This window comes from Eublepharis macularius, chromosome 13, assembly GCF_028583425.1.
Source record: "Eublepharis macularius isolate TG4126 chromosome 13, MPM_Emac_v1.0, whole genome shotgun sequence".
NCBI lineage: Eukaryota > Metazoa > Chordata > Lepidosauria > Squamata > Eublepharidae > Eublepharis > Eublepharis macularius.
The window spans coordinates 35,024,532-35,050,046 of NC_072802.1; the positions used below are offsets into that span (position 1 = coordinate 35,024,532).

At 42.3% G+C, this 25,515-nt stretch overlaps 1 protein-coding gene across 1 annotated transcript in view; it reads right to left on the reverse strand.

The window, feature by feature from the left end:
* PASD1 (PAS domain containing repressor 1) overlaps window positions 1-8,792 on the reverse strand; it is a 59,420-nt gene extending 50,628 nt beyond the window's left edge. The window contains exons 1-4 of the mRNA XM_054996226.1: window positions 8,772-8,792; window positions 5,908-5,964; window positions 3,837-3,991; window positions 1,139-1,230 (exon numbers count right to left, since the gene is read on the reverse strand). Of these exons, the coding sequence (XP_054852201.1) occupies window positions 1,139-1,230; window positions 3,837-3,991; window positions 5,908-5,939 (279 nt within the window). The 5' untranslated portion in view covers window positions 5,940-5,964; window positions 8,772-8,792. The remainder of the gene's footprint in view (window positions 1-1,138; window positions 1,231-3,836; window positions 3,992-5,907; window positions 5,965-8,771) is intronic.
* Window positions 8,793-25,515: the final 16,723 nt, after the last annotated feature.

Here is a 25,515-nt window from a genome sequence, read left to right on the forward strand (position 1 = left end):
GCAATGGTCTGACCTGGGGTTCCCCCCCTATGTTTACTATACTTTTCTCCACGGTGATGCATTCAGCAGGAAGCCAAAATGAGTAGTGTGGGGGTGGCATCTAGCATTCCTTCCCAGTCCCCATTTGTTTCCTACTCACTTGCATATTTTGCCTTTCATCTGGAAAGGAGATCATTAAAGGAACAGTAAAACCAAGGGCCAGCATGCTCTCCAGGCAGCAGGTGAGTTCTATGGTTATTTATTGAGCATGAAAGTGTCCCCTGCCCATGTGGTCTGTCAAGAGCTTGTCTGTTCTCAAATAGGAATCTGTATTAATTAAACTGCAACAGGTCAACTTGTTCAGCAAAAGGCAGTTGCAGATGGATGAATAAACAGACTTTTCCAAAGGAAGCAAATCACCACATCTCCATCAGAAATGAATAATCGAGAAACTCCATCTGTAGGCCAGTGCATGCCCATTAACACTGAGGTGTGTGTGTGTGAACACACAAACAGAGAATTGTATGCAAACGATGGAAAATCTTGCTTTAACATGCAATGCAACTTCGGCTGCTGCTTTAAAAAAAGACAAAGGAGTTGAACTGAAACACAGACGCTCTGGATAACAAGTAACCAGGATTTATTTTCCTGGTTAGGATGCTTGCAAAGGAAGACCTATCCCTGTGCAATGGATTGGATTTTTAAAATGAATGTCTAGACACTTGTAATCTGGACTCCCTTTTTCCAAACAACACATGCCTAGATGCTGAGAATTTGTGATCACACATATGACAGCAGAAAAGATGCAGTGTTGGCATTTATAAATTGCCATAACAACAGGAGACAGTGAGGCTCTGAAGAAATGGAATGGCTTTTCAAATTTTATCCTCCATCCACCCAAAGTTTGAGCCATCTAAGTCTCTGATATGAATTCTTGTCCATTTTCATCAAAATGACTGAACAATTCAATTGAGGTTTGGCTGTCACAGGTATAAAGCTGTTGGCAGATGACATTCTATGTTGAACAACATGGGGCTTTCTAACAGCTTTCAGAAAGCAGTGGGTCCAGTGAACAGGTGGCAAAAAAGGCACTGAACACCTTTAGTGGTAATCCCCACCCCACCTCCTCCCAGACTGTATGACTTGCATTCCATCTTACCTCTAACATCAACTGGGTGAACTCCTCATTGCTAAGAAACGAAGGCTTCCAGTCTTGTCTAATCTCACAGGCCTCTGTCTGTGCTGTGATTTCTGTAAGGAACAACATAAATCAAGTCAGATAATATTGTTGTGTGTTTGATGGATGGAAACTGACTTGGCCTAAAGAGCTGCTGGGAGTCAGGCCCTATGAACCAAGAATGTTAACGTTCCTCAATAGGCCCTAAATGTTACAAGATTGTCCCCTGATAGCTCTGTTAATTATCCAGGAGAGCCTGGAGGAGCTTTTTTCCCTATGCAAAAACAGTACAAAGGGGAGACATTTCCTAATTTCTGTCGCTCCACGTGGAGGTATTGTGTGCATGTGCAATAGCAGAAAGAGGCACTGTTTTTGCACAGGGGAAAAAAGCTTGGAAGAAAGGCAGGAGCTCTCCCTCCCCCAGCAGTAGCTCTCCGAGCCCATTTGCACTCTTTTTAAAAGAAATAACTCCCCAGAGCTGCTGTGTGACTGTGTAGAGCGTGGGTTGGCTCTGTGGAGAACTCAGAAAAGAAGTAGTGTATAGAGTGACCCAGAGAGAAAGCTGGTTTGTGTTTTGCAGACAGATGTTTCCACAGGTGTTGTACGTAGCTGTATATAGCTGACCACAGTTCGCTCGTATATTCCAGTTACATCTTCCATGTTCCTCTTTTCTGGCTTCAAAGCAACATCCCCAGAAGCTACCAAGTGCCACTGTGTTACCAGGTTGCTGAAAAAACATCACTATGTATGCAGCCTGGTTACTATTAGTTAGCAGTGGGGAAAGGGGGAGAAGCCTGGGGCAAGCAAAGCCTCTTCCCCCTGCTCTTGGCTAGGACCCTCCATCTTTCTTTCCTGTCTAGTTGTGTCCCTAATCTTCTGAATCTTTCACAGCCCTCATGCTGCCTTTCTCTCTCTTACTAATCTTCAGCCACCCTTCTCCTTCCCCATTCTGTCCAGCCACTTCAATGCATCTCCCTAAACTGTACTCTGAAACAAAACAGATTGCCTTTTGCACCTGCCATTTCGCTGCCTTTTAAATTTCCCCTTGCTGAAGATTACGAAGCATATTCCACTTGGCTAGTCATCACTAGAGGGGGAACATGGAAGGAAGGAGAGAGGTGGAGTCCTTTGAAAGCACATTCAAATAGCAGGCCGCAGCTGGGGCACCAAGACGTGCTGTTGGCCTGTGCTTCCCTCTCTGTATGTAAGAAGTTACCAGAGTCAGTCCTACTGAACAAAGTGAGATTTCTGAATTTAGATGTCATAAAAAACAGAGTTCGTACAAACTATAGTTAACACCATATAAGGACAATCAGTGGTTTAGAAAACTATAGTTAACACCATATAAGGACAATCAGTGGTTTAGAATCCCAGTTTACAAATCACAATTTGTTGGGCAACCTGCATTCAACCATCACACTAAGCCAGAGTTTAATCAAGCCTATAAACTGTGGCTTATCATGACATCTGAATTCAGCCAGACAGAGATAGCTGTGAGTTGACTCCAGGGTTGCAGGATCTCTCTCCCTTTCTCTGGAGTTTAATATAATAGATCTGTGGAAGTGTTGGAAGGCTTCTTTGTGTCTGCCCCTACGCTACTTGTACATTTGTAAACAAAGCTACAACAAAAATGTCATAAAGCTCCATTGCTCTCTCCTTCAAAGGGAACCAACTGCGGTAGCATTGGCTCCTGGAACTTCTTATCCCAAAGAGAAGTGGGGAACATGAAGTACTCTGACTTTGTTTAATACAAAGATCCTCGATATATCAATAACAAAAGACAAACCCACCTTATACCTCATCTTTGAATGCTGTTCCAGAATTGCAGTGTTTTTTCTACAGATAATTAAGAACCTGTGCCTAAGCGGTGGCTAGGGATAATCTTTGGGAGGTAATTATCAACAGGAAGCAAGAGGGTGCAGGTAAAGCCCATGGCTATGAACCAATTCTAGCCACATGCAAATGCAGTGCTAACATTCTTCAATTTACATGTGGATGAGGAATATGCATTTTGAATCTGCACTGTAATATGCAAAGCACTGTAGTGTGCACCACATTAATGTGTATCCTACCGACGTTCAAGGTTCCCAGTCCAAGTTAGATTGTAACATATAACACTACTACTAAGACAGTCTTTCTCTCCTTCCAAACTTTTCAACTGCTATTAAAAGGAAACTTTAAACAATTCTATAAGGGATAAACGTGAAATCACATGACCCTATGAGCACTTTTGTAACTCTTAATGCGTTTATTTAAAAAGTAATACTTATTCTTTACCCTGCACTATAATCTTGCCATTTGAAGGGATTTTCTGAAATTAAAAAGTTTCTCTACAGTGCCATGGCTATACGCCCTGACAAGTAATATTCTGTACTGGTTTTGCTGCACCGTTGCCCTGCTCCTGTCTGTATTTTAATCTCATTTTGTATGGAGTCTCTGTATTTAAAATTTTATATTTTATATATGCCAATAAAGGCTTGCTTGACTGACTGACTGAAATTAAAAAATGATTTTTTTGTTGCAAGGATGTGCATTCTCCCCACCCCACCCCGTCTCCATTTTTTAAGATGCAGACAGCCTCCACCAGCACCCCATGTTGCATTTTGAAATGTGATCTAACCACAGCGTCTCTGTGAAAAGATGCACACCCAGAACAAGTGGCGTAATGCAGTTCAAGTACCTTTCTGTTTCTGTAGGAAGTCAATGGTCCTCTGCAGTATGGTGGATTTGTCCATCTTGAGAGGATGGCCGTGGCCTTGTAGCATGGTGCATAACTCCTTAATGAGGACATTGAACTGGTCTCTTCTTTTCTTCTCTGACTTGTTGCGTGATGCCCTAGTCAATTGAAACACAAAGGTACTTTAAAAACAAAGGGTGCTGTGACAGAACCCCAAGATTCAATATGGCTCAGGAGTGCCACCAAGAGCATCTGGGTTCTGGGACCCCTGGAATTTACATGAGAATGATGCTTTATACTCCATCCCACATTAGGGCTACCTGGCCAACTTAATCTGTTTTTGACAAAGGGCAACTGGTTTGGACCAGATCCCCTTTTTGTCATGTTAGTGCAGAACCACAAAAATGGCAGGACCATCCTCTAACAATTTTCTGATTGATGGAAATAGTCTCTGACATCAGAGATGGAGCTTTGGTTAGATTTGCTAGCCAATCTCATCAAGGAGGCTGGCTTAGGTCAGACTCCATTACCCATAAATATTTGGGAGCTCTGGACTTTTCTTTGCCCCCGCTTTGGAACATCTGGAGACCCCAAGACCAGTGGGCCAGGGGTTAAGGACTCCTCCACTATCTTGGTAATATAAGGAACTCTGCAAATGCTCTAAGGAGCCTTCTACAACTTAAGTAAAGTGTGCTTAGCTGAGTTAGCTCAACATTGTTGTTTTATTTGACAGACTGTGTGCTGTGTGATAAGTGTGCTTTCCCCTTGATTTTGTGTTTTGTCCTCCTTCCTACCCATTTTGAATCCACTCCCCATTTCCCCTTTTTTCTATAATAAACCTTCTTTCTATAAAGGCATTTTTGGCTTCCTTGGTGCAATCCATTTCTATGGGATATTTCTTTAATTCTCTTCCCTACGTGCCAGACTGCTTGGACACTATCCAGTTTGTTATAAGATAGTTTTCAGAGTTTTCACCCTGTTACTTGGTTATTTTGATAGGACTGAGTTGGAAGAGCTGCTTCCCAGCGGATCAGTCTAGCTGTTATCAGGTGATATCTGAGTGGTGGCAGGCAACTACCCAGGTGTTTTCCAGGGGACCCTTGGTCTAAGGTTGTTCCCAGCAAGGAAAGTCACTTCCCCCCTTTCCTAACTGTAACTATTTCATGATAGAAGTGGGACTCGAATCCACACCTCCAAAGAGACTGGGTGCATATAAACATCATCAGACTGCTTTACAATCATGTAGACACGATACTAAATAAAATCTCCATGACCACAAGCAGTATATTGAATATGACAAATAACAGGCAGGGCTCTTGCCGTCAAGACCTGCTCATGGGCTTCCTGGAGGAGAGCTGTTCCTTGGAAACAACTGTGATCAGCTACAATAGAGATGGGTGGGGGTGGTGCAGGAGTGGATCTTTGGAGCAGTGTCTTGACTCCTGTTTCTAAGTCTCGGGTTTCTAGAGAAGGGCTGTGGCTCAGAGGTAGAGCATCTGCTTTGCATGCAGGGAGTCCCAGTTCAAAGGACCAGGTACTCGGAATCTCCAGTTTAAAGAACTAGGTAGTAGGTGATGTGAAAGACCTCAGTCTGAGGTTCTGGACAGCTGCTGCCATTCAGAGTAGACAACACTGACCAGAGTAGACCCAACACTGACCAACAGTCTGGTTCACTATAAGGAAGCTTCATGTGTCTAAGTTCTTGCATTCTTAGACAAAAAATCTTTTGAGCTAGTCTGTCTCACAAAAAAAAAACAACCCACCCTCTTGAGAGCACGGCCTTGCAATACCCAGTTCTAGAGAAGGATGCAGAGTAAATGCACACACACCGTCATTCATCCCAAGTATCCAAAGATCGCAACATTTTGGTTAACATCAATTGACTAAGTGATTGGTCAACAATAAGTCCATAGTTTCATCCCCAGTTACCCTGGTCATGCATGATGAAAAAGAAAGCATTCTTCCATGCTATACAACTTGCTCTGAAGTGGCTCACTAACAGTTGTTAAAGTTTTTACATGTGGAAAGACTGGCTACTTGCTCCATTGAATGTAGGGGGTGCTTCAAAATGTACCTCTTTGCCCTGTCCTTCTCATCTTCGTCCATCAGCTCGTTTACACAATACAGAATTCTGGAACACAAGTAAACACCAGTTATTTCTGTCAAGGCATGCAAAACCTCGCTCAGTGCTACAAAGCAAACAGTTTATCAACTAATCATTGCATTTGTTGCTTGCTTATTCGTTAATTTATTTAAATGTCAAGCCCATCCTACCCCAAGAGGAGTAAGACCAGTCTAAGATCATGAGACCCAAAGCTTTCTCAAGGCCCCACAGCATTACTAAAAATGGTAATTTAGCACAGTTTATTTACTTATTTTATTTAGAGACCTCTCATAATCTGAGGTCCTAAACTGTAATTTGCTTAGCTCTGTTCAGGATGGATAAAAATATTAATATAATATTGAATAAAAATACTAAATATATTATTTTTTGGTTTACTGGAACTGTTGCTCTTTAAGGCCAGTGCCATGCACCGGCCTTGGGTGGATGACCAAGCCAGCCACTGAGAGCCAAGCTACAAGTGACGAATTATACTTGTCTGGCAAGTAAACAGACTCACGTGTATTCCTCCCTTTTCAGTTCCCATTCACTTGCTCTCCACTTGAGTCTCCACTCCACTTGAGTCTGTTCACTTGCCAGGCAAGTGTAATTCGTCACTTGTAGCTTGGCTCTGAGTGACAAAACTCTTCTAACATTTGGGGATCCTCTTAAAGGATCTTGAGGGTGAGGCAGTGCAAGGACAAGCCCAGGCAGGGGCTGTTGCACATGCTCACTCCCAGGAGGCAGGAGATCCATGCAGAGGCATACGACCAGGTGTAATCCCACACCCTGTCATCCCACGGTGCCCCCCTTCAGTAGGCGGAATGAAGGGGTAAGGGAGTCATCAACTGGTCGATGTTTGGATCCACGCTCTATGCACGACAAGGTTTCCTAAGCTGTAACCAATAAAGCTGTGGCCTTTTTAAACCCAGCGTTGCCTGTGTCTTCTGTTGCCTTGCCCTCCCCCCTCCTCTCCCCTTGATGCTGGGTCTGCAAACCTTAAAATGAGAAGGTGGGCAGACTGATTGACTTGTAGACATGCTGCATCATTATATGGAAAGATAATACTGAGTCAGGAGAGTCTTGTCCTTAAGATCTATGGGGAAATTTTGACCATTGCTGTTTTGTGTTCCAAAAACCTCAAAGAATGAAACAGAGATGTTCTTAACTTGAATTGAATGAGATGACTGAAAACACATTTAGTGGAGCTGGGGTGGGGGTGGGGTGGATTTTTTTAATTGGCATTTTGGAACTTAAGATTCTTCAGTCCAGATCGATGATGAGAAATCACATTCCAAATCTTCCAAACGAGCTTGGGCAAACAACCAAACTACAATCCTGCTCCACACCCTTTTTATTTCACCAATGACTATGCCACCCAGAGGACTCCTCCCCAAAGACACAATTCCACCAGAGCTAATCACGAAATTAGTCTAACATTGACTGTAACAAGCCAACCAGAGCCCCAGAAGCTAAAGCGCACTTTCACTGATGAGTCCATAGAACCACACCCGATGCCCCAGGAGCATTCTTAGGTGGGTGCAACCAAATATTTTTTACTGCACGGCAACCACAGCTTCTGATCATTTAATAGCCACGTAAGTTGTACAAAATGGAATGCTACCAAGGCAACAGGGAAGAACAAGCCCATGCTGAAAGTGTTACACCAATGTCTAAAGGTCCATGTACACATGAATATTTAAAAACCCGTATCTTCTCGATATGGGTTGGGCACAGGGGAATGGGCTGCAGCCTGGCATGTTCCCTCCTCCCCTTGTATACTCTGACTCCCCCCCTTCCTTGTCCAAATCAGAGTTTGCCATGACATCCAAATGGAACTGTAAAACCACGAGGGCAAACTATGATTTCAATAAGCTGCCTCCAAACCTCAGAGTGAAACCCTGGTTTGATGCAGCTTCCAATCCCTGGAGGAACTTTAGGGCCAAACTACATGCTACAATTTTTGATGTGCTGTGTCTGGGATCCCCCAACTTAACTTTAACTTAGAGACTCTCTACACAAGACATCTTGTATGGGCACACTCAAGTGTAGGTTGCTCTTCAGAGGGTTTGTTAATTTCATTTTCACCTCCAGGAAGGTGAGGTGAAATTGACTGAGCCTTCAGGGAGATGAAGATGAAATTAACAAGCCCGCTGAGAAGCAATCTCCACTGGTTCTTTCTTTCTAAACTACACTTCCCATCTAACATTGATTCTCCTGACACTTGAGCATACCCATGTAAGATGCCTTGCGTAGAGAAACTCTTAGACAGTCCAATGACCACTGTGAGGGAACCTGTTTCCCAAGCACACAGATCCTAATACAGCTCAGGACCATGGTGCTGAGGGTCAAGTACCTTCAGTCTTCCCTCATGCCATTTTCCCAACTCAAAATAGCCATTTGGTGCTATTTGCCCCAATGGGGGGCTGCAGCCCCTCAATGAGGCATATTATACCCATCCAAGGTCATTTCAGTATTTGGGGGGGGGGGGAGCTGGAGGCTCCTTGTCTCCCCTGCACCACAATCTGAGTTGCACTGATGCCCCAGGCACTTGGGGGAAACAAAAATCAGAAGATACTAGTTCTGAAAACAGAGTTTAAAATCTGCATGGAACTGGAATAAGTTATTTCAGAAGTGGTACTGGACTCCTTCGCTTCTAAAAGAGAGTCATATCTAAATATGCTCCCAATTCTTTTCCTGACCAGAAAACTGGTAGGAAGAAGTACAGAGAAGGGCAAGCAACATCTCTAATGGTGCCTTATCCAAAAGAAGGGAAGAACAGAGGAGCAGGGAGGCTACCCAAGTGGATGAAACTAAATAATCAGATTATACATTACCTGTTCTATCCCTTAGATTCATCAGTCCAGACTGGCAGGGTATGATAAGTATATCTTGTTAACAGCATGAAAACAACAATGAGAAAGAAATGAATCCTAGAAGAAGAAGAAGAAAATCAAGTTTAGCATATATCACTGGCAACAACAGAATATACTATGTTTGGAAATTTCAGCCTGGGTGGGGTAATTTTATTTATCTGTCTGGGGTCTCAGGAAATTCCTTGAAGTCAGATAGCAATATTGCTAAAGCTAAGCAAATCTGGGTTAAAGTAAAAAATCTTGCAAGTGTACGACTTCCAACAGTGACCCAACAATAAAGGGTAATGCAATTTTTAATGGGAATCAAGGTACTGTCTACATCTTAGGTGATGGAAGAAGTTGAAATTAGGTGGGGGAACTCCTAGGAATCCCATGTACAACGCATTGTTCCATGATAGAAAACAAATCAGATATACAGTTAATAATAAATAAATATTTATTTTAAAATTTATACTGTTCTTTTCCAGCAGAAGCTCTTAGAGCCATTACAAGTAGGCATAATAAAATTGCACACATATTATACACATCAACAAGCACTAAACAAAAGTTAATTAAAGCCAATTATATCAAAGCACAGTTATTTCTGTCTGTGAATTCAGTAGGAAACAGACGCTTCTGAAGAAGCTAGATCTCAGCCTTTCTGCCTGAAATTTAGTAAACACTAAAGACGGTGGCCTTCTCTGAAAAAAAGTCACTGCACCACAGACACAAGGTCCTCCATAGGAAACAAATACGGATCCTCAAGAAGAGAGGAAAATGAGGAAAACTGGAGAAGAAGAAAAAGAAGGAAATACAGAATGAGAAAGCCTAGCTCAAGGAGAAGGTTCCTAATAGTGTGGGTGGAAAAAGAACTAAGTAGAAAGGAGTGGCTCTGCCCCTCAAGGCATACATGGTAATGCCGCCTCTCTCAGTTGGGTGGGGCTGGCCTCCAGATTTCTTTTGCTTAGCTCTAGAAGGTTCTGAATGTGGCTCTGCACAGGTGCCAATTCCCATCATTGCACTTGCAGAGAGAGCACAAAGAGGAATGTGGGATTTTCTCAGGTAATTCTATAGCAAGGGGCCACTGCTACGAAGGCCCTTGTGGTTAGAAACATTCTAACAAGAGAATCGTATTGACAGATTTCAAGGCACACAAATGTACATACAAGAGAAGTCCATTTTCCCCAGGTATCCTGTAGGGCAAAACCAACACTTTGATTTCTTTCCTGGGAAGCTACCTGGAGCCCATCCAAAGTGTTGTGCTAACATTGTGATTTCACTTTTGGACCCAAAGAATGCCCCAATATGTCTATCCAGGTACCAAGGAAGTTAAAAGGATTTCCAAGTAAATGTTAGAATTGAAGGTGGGGGGCTACTCTTAATCTCCTTGCTTGCTGTTGATTCCCCCCTCCAATAATCTCTCAGATATTCCACCTTGCATCAAAAAGTTAATTACTGTAATTCTCTTGGACTTTTTTGGAGCCCTGATTCATGTATTTTTCCATCTACAATCCGTATCATTTCTCCTATGCTGTAATTTAATTAGCCAATTTTGTTCCTTTCTCTGCTCATTCTGAGAACACCCATGCATGAAGGCAGCAGTAGTAATGTATATTATTAGGAACAAGAGTTTCTTGCTTTTAAAATATTGGCGGGTGGTGGGGACAACAAGCCATCAGCACATCTGGAGTCGGAATGACTTTGAGTGTGAGCTGGTAGCCCACAATTCAGCTACAAGCTCAGCCACAAACTGTTCAGAAGAAGCCACAAACTATGGCTTGTTTTTCTTGCCTACAAATCAGGATTCAGCCATGGTTTGGAATCCTGACTTCCAGACACCAGAATAAACCAGAGTTTGTCATTGTGTCAGGTTCAGATGAAATGACCAAGTATGATTTATCTGGAATGCAGAAGTCTTCAATTGCTGAGTAAGAAGAGGTGAAGACTGCCAAGGTTTGTTTTCATAATGACGAACTATGGTTTGTTATTATGTTTGAATGTAGCCACTAGCCATTCACTCAGTGGCTGCAGTTTGGGGGATGGGTGGCAAATTGCCCAAGGGCCCCGCAAGGCTGAGCAAATCAATGAATCGATCAATCAACAAAGAAGACTGTGTCTAGCCAATCATTCACCTTTGACCTACAGGACATTGGCAAACAGAGTCTAATTGGAAGCCTCTGTGCCAGTCTAGTAAATCAGCTTTCATGGTCACTGATGAATTTATCATCATTTAATGCCACATACTAAGCTACATAGATATTTATTATGTTGATATTTCACGTTCTTAAGCACACTGTGTTATCTATTGACAGCATTTGGGGGGAATGACCACAATACTACATTTCGCCCTGGGTTATTTCTTTGCAACACAGTGGCCTTAGGGAAACCACTGTTTTTACATCCCTTCCTCCATATTAAGGGGCAAATCATTCAGGTCTACTTTACAAGTCTGTTGTAATTATTACTGACGTTACATACATGAAAAGTTTTGAAATTTTCATGCACAAAGCAGCACATCTCAAGGAAGCATTATTTAGAGAGCTGTGAAACTTACATTCCATATTTCAACTTTCAATCACAAAGCAGTGTGCGCAAGAAATGAAAACAAAACAATTACACTGTTTTATGATGACTGCAATAACAAACAAAAGACAATACAGCAGGGGGTGGGGGTGGGCTAAGTTCCAATAACACAGCAGTACAAAATAAGACTTTCACTGTTTCTTCATGTCCTTAAAATAACGGCACACTCCTGGAACCCGGGCGGCTTCTTCGCATGATTTTTAAAAAAAAAATGGATGCAGGTCGTTTTTTCAGCGCATTTCGCGCAAAGAAGCCACTAGCGTTCTGGGAGTGGGCCACTATTTTAAGGATGTGAGGAAACGGCCTTCTTGCGTTGGTTTGTGTAATAATGATAGAGCAAGTGCTAAACAGTCATCCGTTGGGAAAAGTAGCCCAAAGTTTCTTATGGAAACCAGTCTAGACTCTATAAAAGTCAGAACTTGAAGCCAGGTCTCATTGGTTGATTGTAAATCTCATTTGGCACTACAAGAATAATGGGAATTATATAGCTCTGGCAAGAAAGTAAGAAAGAAATATTTTGACAAATGAACTAATACACATGATGAATCTTAAAGAGCCTGATGCAAGAAAGACGAGGATGGATGAGTCTTACAAGAACCACAGATGAAATTCTTTGCCAAACTATTCCTCCTCACCTCAAAAGGAGACCCACTGGATCAAACCAATTTTCCATCTAGGCCAGCAACCACAATAGCTAACCAGATGCTCCTGGAATGCATATAAACAGGACACAGAGAACAAAGTATTCCCCTTCTGACACCCCTCCTAGCAACGGCCATTCAGGGCTACACTGCCTCCAAACATGGCTATTTAGGTACCACAGCTAAAACATTCGTGGACCTTTTAACTTCCATAAATTTGGCAAGGCCCCTTTTAAACTACTAGCTATTTCTACAACCTGTGACAGTAAGTTCCTCACATCAACTATGTGTTGAATAAAGAAGCAATTCCTTTTGTCTGTCCTGAGTCTACCGCCCATCAGCTTAATTGGATGTCCCTGAGTTCTAGTATTATGGGAGAGGGAAAAACAGTTTTCTCTCTGTCAACACACCTAACACAATTTTATAAACTGGGGGGGGGGACACTCAAATGGTTAAAAATAATTTAAAAGAGGGGGACCTTCAAATAGCCTTTCTTCATAAGGAAGGCACTCCAACCCCTTCATCATTTTCATTGATCCTCCTGCAAAATGTACACCTGTAGTGAGTGAGCTTCACATGAGATGGCTTTTTCCACATTACCAGGACCCAACCAGTTCCCCCTCCTAATTCAAGCTTCTCTTCACATCCCACCTTCTTCAGTAAAACTTCTGAATCTTTCTTTAGCTCGTCATCATAGGGCCTCTGTGTGTTCATAGTGGGCACCTTTTCACTATACGGAAATGTAGAGATGCCAAGACAACATCTCACGCACAAAATAGTTTCACCTTTGTGTAAATGTGTTCCTCACAAGATTACTCTTTTATCTACAATACAGATAGGTCCAAAAACCACAGCCAGCAGACACATGGGAAATGTGGGCAACACCTGGGAAAACAGAATTACTAATAATCTCACAGATACCAGAGGTTAGGGTAACCAATGGGAGATAGGGGAGGTGGGAACTTACATATGAGGGGGAAATCTGTATCCCTGGCATGATTTAATTTAATTTTTAATTTAATTTATTACATTTATATTCCGCCCTCCCCGCTTTCGTGAGCTCAGGGCGGATAACAAAAATACAAATGTTAATTAAAATTACAGCTATGCATATAAATGTCATATATTTACATACAAATAGATAAAAGCAGCACATAATTGAGATTTGATGTTCCATACAGTGGTTTTTCCAGAGCAACTATGTACAGTATCAAGTGTGGACAATAATAATAACATCTGCATCCGCATAGGAGGGCATATGGTTTGATCCTCCCCTCCACAGAGGAGGGGGAGCACCGCCCGGCATCAGCCATATGCCTGGTGGAATAGCTCCGTCTTACAGGCCCGGCGAAATGCTAACAAATCCTGCCAGGCCCTGGTCTCACAAGACAGAGCATTCCACCAGGCTGGGGCCAAGACCGAAAAGGCCCTGGCCCTGGTCGACGCCAGGCGGGCTTCCCTAGGGCCAGGGACCCTTAAAAGGTGCTTCCTGCCTGACCGAAGAGTCCTCCGGGGCTCATATGGTGAGAGACAGTCCCGTAGATACGTTGGTCCCAGTCTGCATAGGGCTTTGTAGGTTAACACCAAAACCTTGAACCTGATTTGGTACTCCACCGGCAACCAATGCAGCTGGCGTAGCACCGGCGTGATATGCTCCCACACCGGTGCTCCAGAAATGACCCGCGCCGCTGCATTCTGTACCAGCTGTAACCGCCGGATCAGGCCCATGGGAAGCCCAGCGTAGAGCGCATTACAGTAGTCCAGCCTAGAGGTGACCATTGCTTGGACCACTGAAGCCAAGTCGCGGGGCAATAAATAGGGGGCAAGTTGTCTGGCCTGCCGAAGATAATAAAAGGAAGACCTGGCAAGTGCAGTGGTCTGGTCCTCCATCTTCAAGGAGGAATCCAGAATCACCCCCAGGCTCCTAACTCTCGGGGCCAGCGTAAGCACTGCCCCATCAAGTGTAGGAAGCCGGGGTCCTGCAGCCACCCCCCCACGACTCAGGTACAGGATCTCTGTCTTCGTGGGATTCAGTTTCAGCCAACTTTGCCTCAACCAACCAGCCACAGCTTCAAAAGCATGCTCCAGGACATCAGGGGCCGATCCAGGCCGCCCATCCATCAACAGATAAAGCTGGGTGTCATCCACATATTGGTGACACCCAATATATGTGGTTTAATCACAGAGTTTGGGGCAAATGCTAGATCATCTTCCAAAGTAATGATGGCACTTCCAGGTTCTATCAGAAATTGCATTATCACATCAGAAACGATGATCATACCCCCTCCCAGACACCATTCTGCTGACCAGTTTCCTCCTGTCACCCAGAATCACAGGCTTGGAAGGAACCTGAGAGGCCACCTACATAAAATAAGCAATATAAAAAAAAGACTACTACCATAAAAAGCAGAATAATTAAGGCAGACATAATAAGACAAACTACAACTCAGCCCCCAAAAGCCAGTATGGAAAACTCTGGCTTGGATCCACCAGAAATTCCCACTGGTGGAAGGGATTTCTGTGAACAGAGTGTTATTTTCTCAAACCCCCTCTCACTGCAGCCCCGAATGCCTTCCCTAAAGGCTACTACTGGGGGGGGGGCAGCCCCCTCCCAGGAATAGTATGAAGAGGTGGGAGGACCTGAAAGTCTGCAATACAGGAGGGGGAAATTCAGGGGGAACCTTCTCTTGACATTGTAAGGCCCTTTCTCTTGAGGTCCCTGCTGTATGTTAGGGGCATACAGAAAAGGACTTCAGTGTATGATAAATTCATATGGATGAAGACAGACATTAGGGTTAACACCATATATGGCTTACACTTATACAAGACTTAAAGTTTCTTATGGCACTATCAGTCTTAAAATAAGCTTCTGCTTAAACAAGATGAATTGGTAAGAACTATAATGCCTTCAGAACAATCCTAATAAACATATATTGCAGCACATTTCTGGTGGTAAGTAGGTAAGTAGGATCTACGTATTGTTAGAAATTGCACTACTGTAACCATTCATCTCCTGAGTTTTCTTGTCCAGACAGAACAATCCCAGAGATGAACATCCAACACAATATCTAACAAAGTGCAGCTCTAGCCATAAATGAGCATACGGAGTAGTCAAGCAAGTAGAATAGTTAGCAGGAATTGATATTTAAATTGATCAGAAGCACAAGGGGGGGAAGGCCAAGGAACGGATTTTTCTTTCATTGTATGTGAGTAAAAATAGTTATTAAAACAGGCATACTTTTTTTAGCATGATCCAGCAAAACATTGTGCTTTAGAAAGAACTAACCTAGATAAGATGAAAACATTCTTAACTGGATTAAACAGGTTAGGACTACATTGTGTGCTAGTGTTCATCATCTTGCTTTAAGCCGGAGCTCAAAATAGCCTTGAATCAAGACAGGTCAGAAAAGTTTCATAAGGTATGTGTTCAGACTTGCCATTGCATTTAATTATGCTATTAATTATTACAAATAATCATTGTACCTAATACTATTTACAGGGTCATACATATTTAGGAAGAGAGTAAAGTAACAGCTGATAGGATATTTGTGATATATGTTTATAGTAAACATGAGGGAAAAGGCAAGTGACATTTTCTTCTAATGAACTGAAAAATCATTTACACATTCTTCAGTTAACCAACATTTAAAAGGTTCATTTATAGTGGAATTCTAACCGAGTTACACCCTTCTAGAACCAATGACTTCAGTGGACTTAGGGTATAACTCTATTTAGGACTGCACTGCTATCTCCTTAACTTCTGGATTAAAAAGTAGTTTTTAAAATCAGATGTTAATAAAAATTATCTTTGGCTGAAAATGTTTCAGCACTGACAGCCCAGTATGCCTTGATACAAGCAAAGAGACAAAATATTTTTCTAAATGACAATATATTTATATGTATTAGGGATGCCAACCTCCTGGTTGGTCCTGGGGTTCTCCCAGAATTCCAGATGATCTCCATATGACAGAGATTGGTTCCCATGGAGAATACTGTAGCTATTGAGTGTGGAATTTATGACATTACACCCCTGCTGAGCCCCACCCCCCAACTCCACCCTCTGCAGGTTCAGTCCCCAAACCTCCATAAATTTCCTGACCCAGAGTTGGCAACCCAATCCTTTCTTAATCAAATCAGGGCAGCTTTCTATAAATGTATGTAAAACATAAAGCATTAAAGCAAGAATAAGTAATACAGTCTTACTTTGCAACCAAATCAATAGTGCATAGCCAGCTAATTGGTAAGCTCAAAGATTTCAGAAACCAAGAAGTCAAACATGGATGAGCAGTGAGAATTTTTCCTAGAAAGTATTTTCCAATTAATTGAAGCCAGAATGTCAGGACTCTAATTTGAAGTGGGTTTGATTCCCCACTCCTCCACTTGAAGGCAGCTGGATGACCTTGGGTCAGCCATAGCTCTCTCAGAGCTCTCTCAGCCCCACCTACCTCATAGGGTGTCTGTTGTGGGGATAAGAATGACACTGACTTGTTAACTGCTCTGAGTATGACACTAATCTGTCCTGAAAGCAGTTTATAAGCACAAGGTTATTATTTTTACTCCTTAAGTTCTTAGCTTTCCATGGCACGTAATTAAGATTATATCCAGTTTCTTTTCAGTATGCAATACATATCTGTTAACCTTTTAATGTCTCATTTGTTGTAATAATTGCTTTTAGCTCTTTATTTTAAATTTTCATAACATTTCTTTCAGTATAGGTTGACAAAAGTTAATTACATCACTTAGTCACAATACAAGATGCTACAATACACCATGAGATTAAGGCTGATTCCGCACACGTTGGATAATGCACTTTCAATGCACTTTATCAATCATTTGAGGTGGAGTTTTTGTTCCGCACACAAAAAATCTGTTCCAAATGATCTATAAAGAGGATTGGAAGTGCATTATCCAACATGTCCGGAATCACTCTAATTAAGAATGTCAAATCAAGTGAAGCAAGAAGTAGTTAAAATATATAGATCTCAGTCTTGTAGGACATGTGCCAAATCATTTATTGAAGTCAACAAATCATAATACCTATTTATATGAAAGGAATTTTGTGCAGCTTTAATTTGTGCAGCTTTTTATGCAGTACTAATTCTTTTAAGATACTGAGGGTGATAAACTAGTTAAGAGTAAGGCAGCTTGTTTTTTAAAAGGTTTTAAAGTGGTTGAGAGACCAACTTGGATATCCTACTAAATAAATAAAAGATTGGAGGAAAAAGACAGGATGGAAGCCTACCAGTGTAAACACTAAGACATAATTTGCCACACACATTTCCTGCGTTGTCCAAAAGCAGCAGCAACAACAATATTTGTATCTATACCAGGAATCTATACCAATAAATATATTAGTATTTATACTTCCAGAAAGATTAGCTTTTAAGACAGTTTACAGTAAAACCAATAAAAATACAAAAACAAGATAAAACAAGATAAAAGTAGAACACATTGACAAGATTCAAAAATCACAAATACTAACGTATCCTAGAATATAAACTAACTAATAATGGAACAAAATATCTTAAAATCAGCGCAATGATAGCATTAGAAATAAAATATCTTAAACTAGCAATACAACAATATTAAAACAAAGTACGCTTCAAAATATATCCAATCATTATAAAATAATAAGATGGTACACAGCTGGGGAATCAAATCAGGGGCAGCAAAAAGGGTGTTACAGGAGGAATGAGGAAAAACAAGCCAACTACTACATAACCTTCCCTGAACGTTGCTGTGGCAGCTCTGTTTTCCCCTGCAAGATGTATTATCAGTACTCCCGTAGTGTAAGACGAGAGATGGGCATGAACCGGGGAAAAAACGAACCACAAACTTTCATGAACCTGCCTCAGTTCGTGAACTGGTTCGTTTGGTTTGTGAAAAGGTCACATCCGGGTCAGCAGAAGGTCTGCAGGAATTCCATCGTCTGTTACCTAGGAAACTGATTGATTGGCGCCAGGCTGTCTGCAGTGACGAACCAAAAAAACAAAACAAACAAACCAGCCTAAAGTTCATGGCAGTTCATCAGAAATGGGCTCTGATGATCCGCCGGTTGGCAAACCATGAAGCGGCCCAGTTCGTCACGAGCTGGTTTGCATTTCGGTTCATGCCCATCTCTATATAAGACAAGTTCTGCCATTGTATTCATGTAAAAAACACACACAATAAACACAATTAGACCCTCGGAGAGTGTAAAAGAATATACTAGCTTCAGACATAAGAACAGTCAAAGAGAAAACCAAAGTCTTTTCTCTGTGCTAGGCTCCCTCTGAGTCCCAAATAATTAAAGACAGGATTCCAGATTTCTTCATAACAGCTCCATTGTGCACTATGATATGAGCTACAGAAAAAGGGATTGTGCACAATTTTCTCCAAAACACAAATCTCCCAAAGTTTCTCATGTCATCTATCCAAGGAAAATCCAGCTGGATTTGACCAAAAGGCCGCAATCATCAAACGACCAGCTGCTAATAATTTGGAAATAAGGTTTCTTGTCTTTGGGGGAATTTGGATATCATTCCAGATATCAAATATAAACAGCTTCAGAGAGAAGGGTAGATTAATTTTAGTAATTTGGAAAATTGCCTTAGAAACAGAAAAGCTTAGGCTTTTTCAGAGGCTGCTCCTTGCCTCCTGGAAGAGGTCGGGGGCTCCTACCCTCCTGGATTTCTGGTGAGCCCAAAACAGAGCTGTTCTGGAAGGCTTTGGGGGCAGCCTGAGCAAAGGGGGAATACCCTGCTGTTTGGACATAAGTTATTTTTAGTTTTGTTTTTAATGTGCTGTTTCAATCTTGCAAGTGTATGACTTCCAACAGTGACCCAACAATAAAGGGTAATGCAATTTTTAATGGGAATCAAGGTACTGTCTACATCTTAGGTGATGGAAGAAGTGCTAGTAAGGGAAACGACATTTACAGGAATGAACTGAATGGATTAATAGCTGTCCCACTGTTCAAATTGCTGTATATTGTTTTTACATTATTACTATCCACCGTGGGTTCCAGGATGCCTTGGATAAAGGCAGGTATATTTCACACAGATAAATAAACCAAAAAATGTCTGGGCAAAAAAAGAAGAAGACATGTTTTCAATCTCATGTTGAAGATTCTGCATCAAGCAAACAGATGCCTTGAATTCACAAGTTTAGTTAGGGGCTTCTTTGTTTGTTGTCAAACTCCTACACAGAAAGCAGTTCAGATGGGAGGGATTCTTTAAAAAAAATAGCTTTAGAGTAATACACATATTACAGGCATAAGGATAGGCATGATCATCCTCCGTCTACATATGTAAATTGCTCTATGCACATGTAGTAGAAATTACAGAAAACACAACGTAAAGCTGCTATTGGCAGTTATTAACATACCAATAGGATTGCCACATGTTGTAATTAGCGATGGGTGGGCCCATCCTTATCCAATTTGGAATGGAGCCATTTAAATCATATTCATTTGAAAGACACCTTCTAGTCACCCTATTTAAAACTGGTCTAGTTCTGGATCAATCCTACTGTAATAGTGATGATGTTATCATGAGAACAACTGGGTCTAGACCCCCTCCCCCTTGTTCTGTGGCTAAGAATATTCCCGTGGGCTCCTTTCCCTTTTTAATCATTATAACGACTACTTTTACATTATTCCTAAAAGGAGATGGGAAAGGCTCCAATTATCTCCTTTGGCCCTCTTGCCTCCTTTCAAATCCTCCTTGCTGACCCTCTTTCTTTCCCAAAGTTGTTTGCTTGGAACCCTGCCTTATCATCGCTTTTCAACTTTAGAAACTTTAGGAATGGTAAAAGGGCAGCAAGGAAGACTCCGGAGGCAGGCAAAATAGCCAAACGGGAATCCATTTAGGGCTGATAGAGAAGTTAGCGGGCTCTGGCTATGATTCCGAAAATATCCAGAAGAGGATTACACCAAATACATTCAACATACAATGTCCTTCATTTCAGACTGTGCCTCCATCACTAATTGCAATCTACGCATGTGTCATGTGTTCATTCATATACAGAACTTCACAATGCGCAAACAGCAACAGTCACAGCAAACAACTGTTTTATTAGAGTATGCAGTCCAGAATGCAAAGTTAGAAGCCCTTGATTCAAGTTTTACTGCTGCTGTGGATATGTAAGACACTGTCACTGAGCTTCAGTTCCCACCCCCACCCCCTCCATCTGCAAAATGAGAACAGCATCAACTCTGGTGGGGCAAACCAAGAACAAAAGGCTATGGAGCACTTTGTACATTACCAACGTATGATTAATAGCAGAATGTTCACCTTTTAGCCCTAACTTCCACTGTCAATCAAGAGACAAATGCTGGATTCGGTTTCGTTTTCTCAGCCATGCCGGACGCTCCTCTCGGCTGGTCCGGGAGGAAACGACCGGGCACCCTGACCGGGCGGCTGATCCGCAAGGATTAGCCCCCAGGACTCCCAGGGAGGGAGCCAGGGTCCGGGACGCGGCGGGAAGAACTCCCCGAAATCAATGCGGGGGGGGAATTGCCCGTTTGTCCCTATGGAGGCCGGCAGATGTGCGCGGCGCCTCGAGTGCCGCCGGGCAACGAGAAACGGCAAGTAAAAGAAACAGGCGGAAGCCTGTAAACAAGCGAATCCCTTCTGTTTTACAAGCGTTTGTGAAGGAGAGGATGATCTGAAGAAGACTCGCTCTTCCCCTTCGTTGAGTTCCAGAATTTTGTTGGCGCCCCCCCCCCAAAATGGCAGCAAAGAAGCAAAGTCCCGCTCTCGGTAAGTCAATCTCGGCTACTTTGAAGGGGGAGTCGCTCGAAGAGTTGGTGCGCAGGGCGGTGGTGGAAGCCATAAAACCCTTTGTTGACAAGCTGAACGAAACTGATCAAAGGGTGGGCTTAATTGAAAGCGAGGTGAAAACCATTAAGGCAGCAGCGGGGGGGGGCAGAAAAGTCTGCTCTGGAAAGTGCGTCACTTGTGAAGGCTACAAAAAAGGAGCTGAAGTTGGTGGAGAACCAGCTGATCGGGCTACAGGTGGAACGAACGCAGACAATTTTGCGTCTCCAAAACGTGAAGGAGGAGGAAAATGAGGATCTGTGGGATTTGGTCTCGGAACTACTGGCGACACCCGCGAGGACGACTAAAGAAGAGGTTAAAAGCGCCATTTTGGAGGTCCGTCGGGCTTCTTCAAAATATGCAACAAAGCGACAGTTGCCTCGTGAGATCATTATTGACTTTTCATCTAAAAAGATTCGGGACACCATCCTATATAACTCATACAATGCGGATTTGGACTTTATGGGTTTGAAAGTCAAGATTTTGAAGGACGTTCCATTTCTAGTCCGGAAACGGCGTTTTAAATATAAAAAGTTTGCAGCTCTTCTGAGGGACCATGGAATAAAGTACAAATGGTTATTCCCGGAAGGAATATGGTTCAGATATAAAGATCAGGCCTATAAGATATTATCAGAAGATCAACTAAAGGATTTTGAGAATAAAAACCCAGAACTCTGCTGCACCAAGAACGAAGAAAAGGAGGAGCCGGAGGGGGGGGAGGAGGAGGAGAGCATCGCAACAGCAGTTGCACAGAGAGAATTGCGTCCGGGACCTAGAAGGGGGAGGAAAGTTTAATCAGAATTTGAAATGTTTATTCTCTGTATGATTAACCACTCCATCATTACTCTATGGAGCTATTTTTGTATTATGACAGTATGAAGGGAAACATTGAAGTGTAGTGTTTAGTGTTTGTAGTTCATTCCCCCCCCCTTTTCTTTTTCCACCCCCCTTTGTCCCTTCCCTCTCCCCTTTCCTTGTGATAGTCTGGTGTAGTGTCTTGTAGTTATGTTTTAAAAAAAAAAAAAAGAGAGAGACAAATGCTGAGCGCTATTTTAGAAATGAGCAAGGCAAGAGGACAGTGTTCCTTACCCCAGGAGCAGGCCACACAGGCCAGGCCATGGAGGGCTCAGGAAGATGTTCACGATCCTCCTAATAATAAGTAAGAAACATTGGAACTAAGGTCCTTTTTAAATCAAAGCAGTATTTGATCCAAAGGCAGCTGTTTCCTAATAATAGAAATTTAGCATCCTTGAAATAGACTGAGGGTTTTTTGGCCTTTACTTTGCAGCTAAGCCAATAGTGCTAGCACATCCTCCAGACGGCTCGTTTACAGTGCACTCCTATGCAGAATTATTCTAGAGAGATGCCTGAATACCCAATGTTTCACTACTAGCAAATAGGAAGCTGATTCTGAGATGTTCACCAGCCTGATAGGATTTTTGACAAGTTGCTTCTCTGTATTCCTTCCTATTGGCACACCACAGTATAACTAGATTTTCATGTAGCTGTGGTCACCATTAAAAAAAAAAACAGTAACTGCTATCATAATCATTAATTCTAATGATTTAATGCTAAGATCTCTAGCATCCCAACTGTCTTTTTTTAAAAAAGGTACACCTCTAACCCTGTTCATTGTAAAGTTATAAGTAGAAATGGGCAGCCTGCTCCTTTCCCCTTATAACTTGGCAATGAAAGTCTGGAGACCTACCTGTTTCCAATGAAAACGGCATAACAGGGCAAAATGCAGGGGACATGGTGGCTCATTGTGTGGATACAGCCACAGATAGTCATAGTCATACAAAGCAGTCATAAATAAATGCTGTTTTAAAAAATCCTACCCTTTGGTGTTTAAGTGGTCCTTAGAGATAATGGATGCCAATCTTTTGGCAACATTTTGCACAACCCTCCCAAAAATGCAAACCTGTTCAGCAATTGTTCAAGTCATTCTATGCCAATTGAAATGACTGGTTGATCAGCTCATATTTGATCATCGCATTTGAACATGGTAGATTTGACTGTCCCACACATTCAATGCAAAATTCGTAGCATCCCTAGCTTGAAGTAGAATAACTGCATAAGACTCCACTGACAGTGTACTAACTAGTAAAACTGAGCCAAAATAGGCTTGCCCTGTTTGCTTTGCGCAAGATATTGCTACAGTCAGCAATGGGTGGGAGCTAGTTTCTGCTCCACCACAGCTTCACACATCTAGAGCATCAGGGTGTGCCATTTTACTATGGGCAAACAGAAAGGAACAGCTTGTATCTAATACCCAAGCATCCAGAGCTGTTTTTAAAAAAAGGACTGCAAGCTTAACCTTTTCAGCAAAGTGTTACTGATTCAATTATGCTATGTTTTTATAGATGACATTTCAACTGCAGGCAGGCTTTCATAATCCTTATGGCTGGTTGAGCACCAAAAATAAAAAAGCAAGCAATAAAGCAATAATTAAGGAGTCTGTTTATGTGCAGCATTAAACTCTACCTGATGCTGTTTGCGGAATGTTGGAAACCCAAACTGACATTCTGCCAACCAAGGTAAAATTGCAGACACACTTTTGGGGGCTAGCCAAAGATGAAATCTCTCCACATCAAAGAACCAGTAAAGAGCATGGGGCTAATGAACAGGCAGCAATTCTCCAGTCCATGTAACACAAACTTTTTTAAAAAGGCAACAGCTGTTCTGCTCCCCAAGATACACTCAACAGCACAGTAAAGATTTTTCAGAGAAACTGACAGATGGAACTGCCGTACTTCTTTAGGTACACTAGCAACCAGAAAAATAAGAACTACCTCTCTAGACTGGACCAAGGCCCATCTAGTCCAGCATTTCAGCACTGACCAGTGATGTGCCTTTGAACATGGAAAACCTGACAGATAACATTAAGGAGGATTCACATTGTGCAATATATTGGCACCAATGAACTCTAGGAGTTACAGACATGAATTCCCAGAAGCCAAATTTAGGTTTCTAACACTTCAAAGACAACATGTTAAACACTGACTTGTTTTCTATAAAGGGACAACTGCACAGCAAAGTCTTAATGTGCAGATGAGATGGTGGCATTTGGAGGAAAGACTCAGGCACTGTGGAATGTTTGGGACAACCTGAGCCAAATTGCAAGTCATGGGTTCTACTTCTCTGGCAATGGAAACAGATTGATGGAACAAATCATCGAAAAAAAGCAACTGAAACTGTTTGTTGGGGAGAGCCAACTAAAGCGAAGGGCATCTGATTCAAGAAGACTCATCCTTTAGGGATGATAGTATACGGTACATTTCAGGTACGCAGTAGAACTTGGAAATGATTATACAAAAATGACAGATTTCTAAAGGTCCCAGTCATAAGAAAAAGGGCATGCAGAAAGGGTATTTGGGGAGAAAAACAATTATAAGTGTTTTTATGACAATGCCAAAAGGTTTCATGCCAAAATGAGGGAACTGAAGAGCTTGGTACACAAAGAGGACAGTGGACTTATCAGAAATCTGATGGAGAAAAGAGAGATTCTGGGATATGAAATTTCACAGAAAGGTTAGGAAAAGGTGAAGGGGGTGATGAGGTTACTCTACATGTCAAAGCAGGCACAGAGTCCAGTAATTCAGAAAACCTAAGAATAAAAGCCATTCACAGAACCACTTTGATTGAAAAGACCGGGCCAAAAAAGTAATCTATCATGGAATAGATTATTATAAAAATTCCAAGAGTCATGTTGAGACAGAGAAAGAAAAAAAGCAGGAAGACAATGGAGAAAATGTTGTAAGAACAAGTGTCTTTACTCATGTTGGCTAGGTAAATGAATGTCCGGGTTGCAACAGAGAGAAAATTTCTAGGTATGATAAATGACTGTGATTTGGAACGCTTAGCCAACAAGGCCAGCTCAAGCCATTCATCTACCTCAAGCCGATTGTCTCTCAAGTCACCATGCAAAGGTGCAGATCAGGAGCAGCACCAAGGAGGGAGCTTCTAGCCATCCTCACTGCCTCTTCAGGGTCCAGGAAAACCTTCAGAGGGGATGCCTCTGGAGTCCTTATCCCCCAGCAGTAGTGACAGAGGTGGAGAGAAGCCTCTTCCCATCCTTACTGTTTGGGTCCAGGACAGGTGAGAGATGAAAGCTCTGAAAGCCTTTGTCTCTAGTCTGCTCTCAGCCATTCCTGTTTCCTCTTCTTTGCCCTGGAAGCACTACTCTGACCTCAGCAACCAGAACAGGGTAGTGCTTCCTGAGGATACCCAAGTCCCTCTCTGATTACACGTGGAAGAAGGCAGGGAGGGAGAATGGCCAGATTGGCATCAAGGAAGAACACAGGGGCTACCCTTGAAGACTATCAGTAAATTGATGCAAAACACAGCAGCCTACGTGTTCTTGGGAGCTAGCCAGCAGGAAATGTTACTCCTGTTCTGAGATTCCTTCACTGGCTGCTTATTCATTTTCAGATCCAGTGTCATGTGTTGGTGCTCACCTTTAAAGCAATTCATGAACTGAGGTCCCCACAACTGAAGGACCAGTTTCACAGCATCACTGGGCTTTTCCGTCGATAATTGCGTGCCGGGTGGGAGGGAGGGTATGAGGAAGCCTCTTTGGCCGCAACGCATGCGCACTTGAGAGCCCATTTCCTTCACACACATTATTTTTATATTGAATGCTGGATCACACATTAAATGCAAGTTGGGTGGGGGTTACTCCCAACCCAACTTGCAATGAATGTA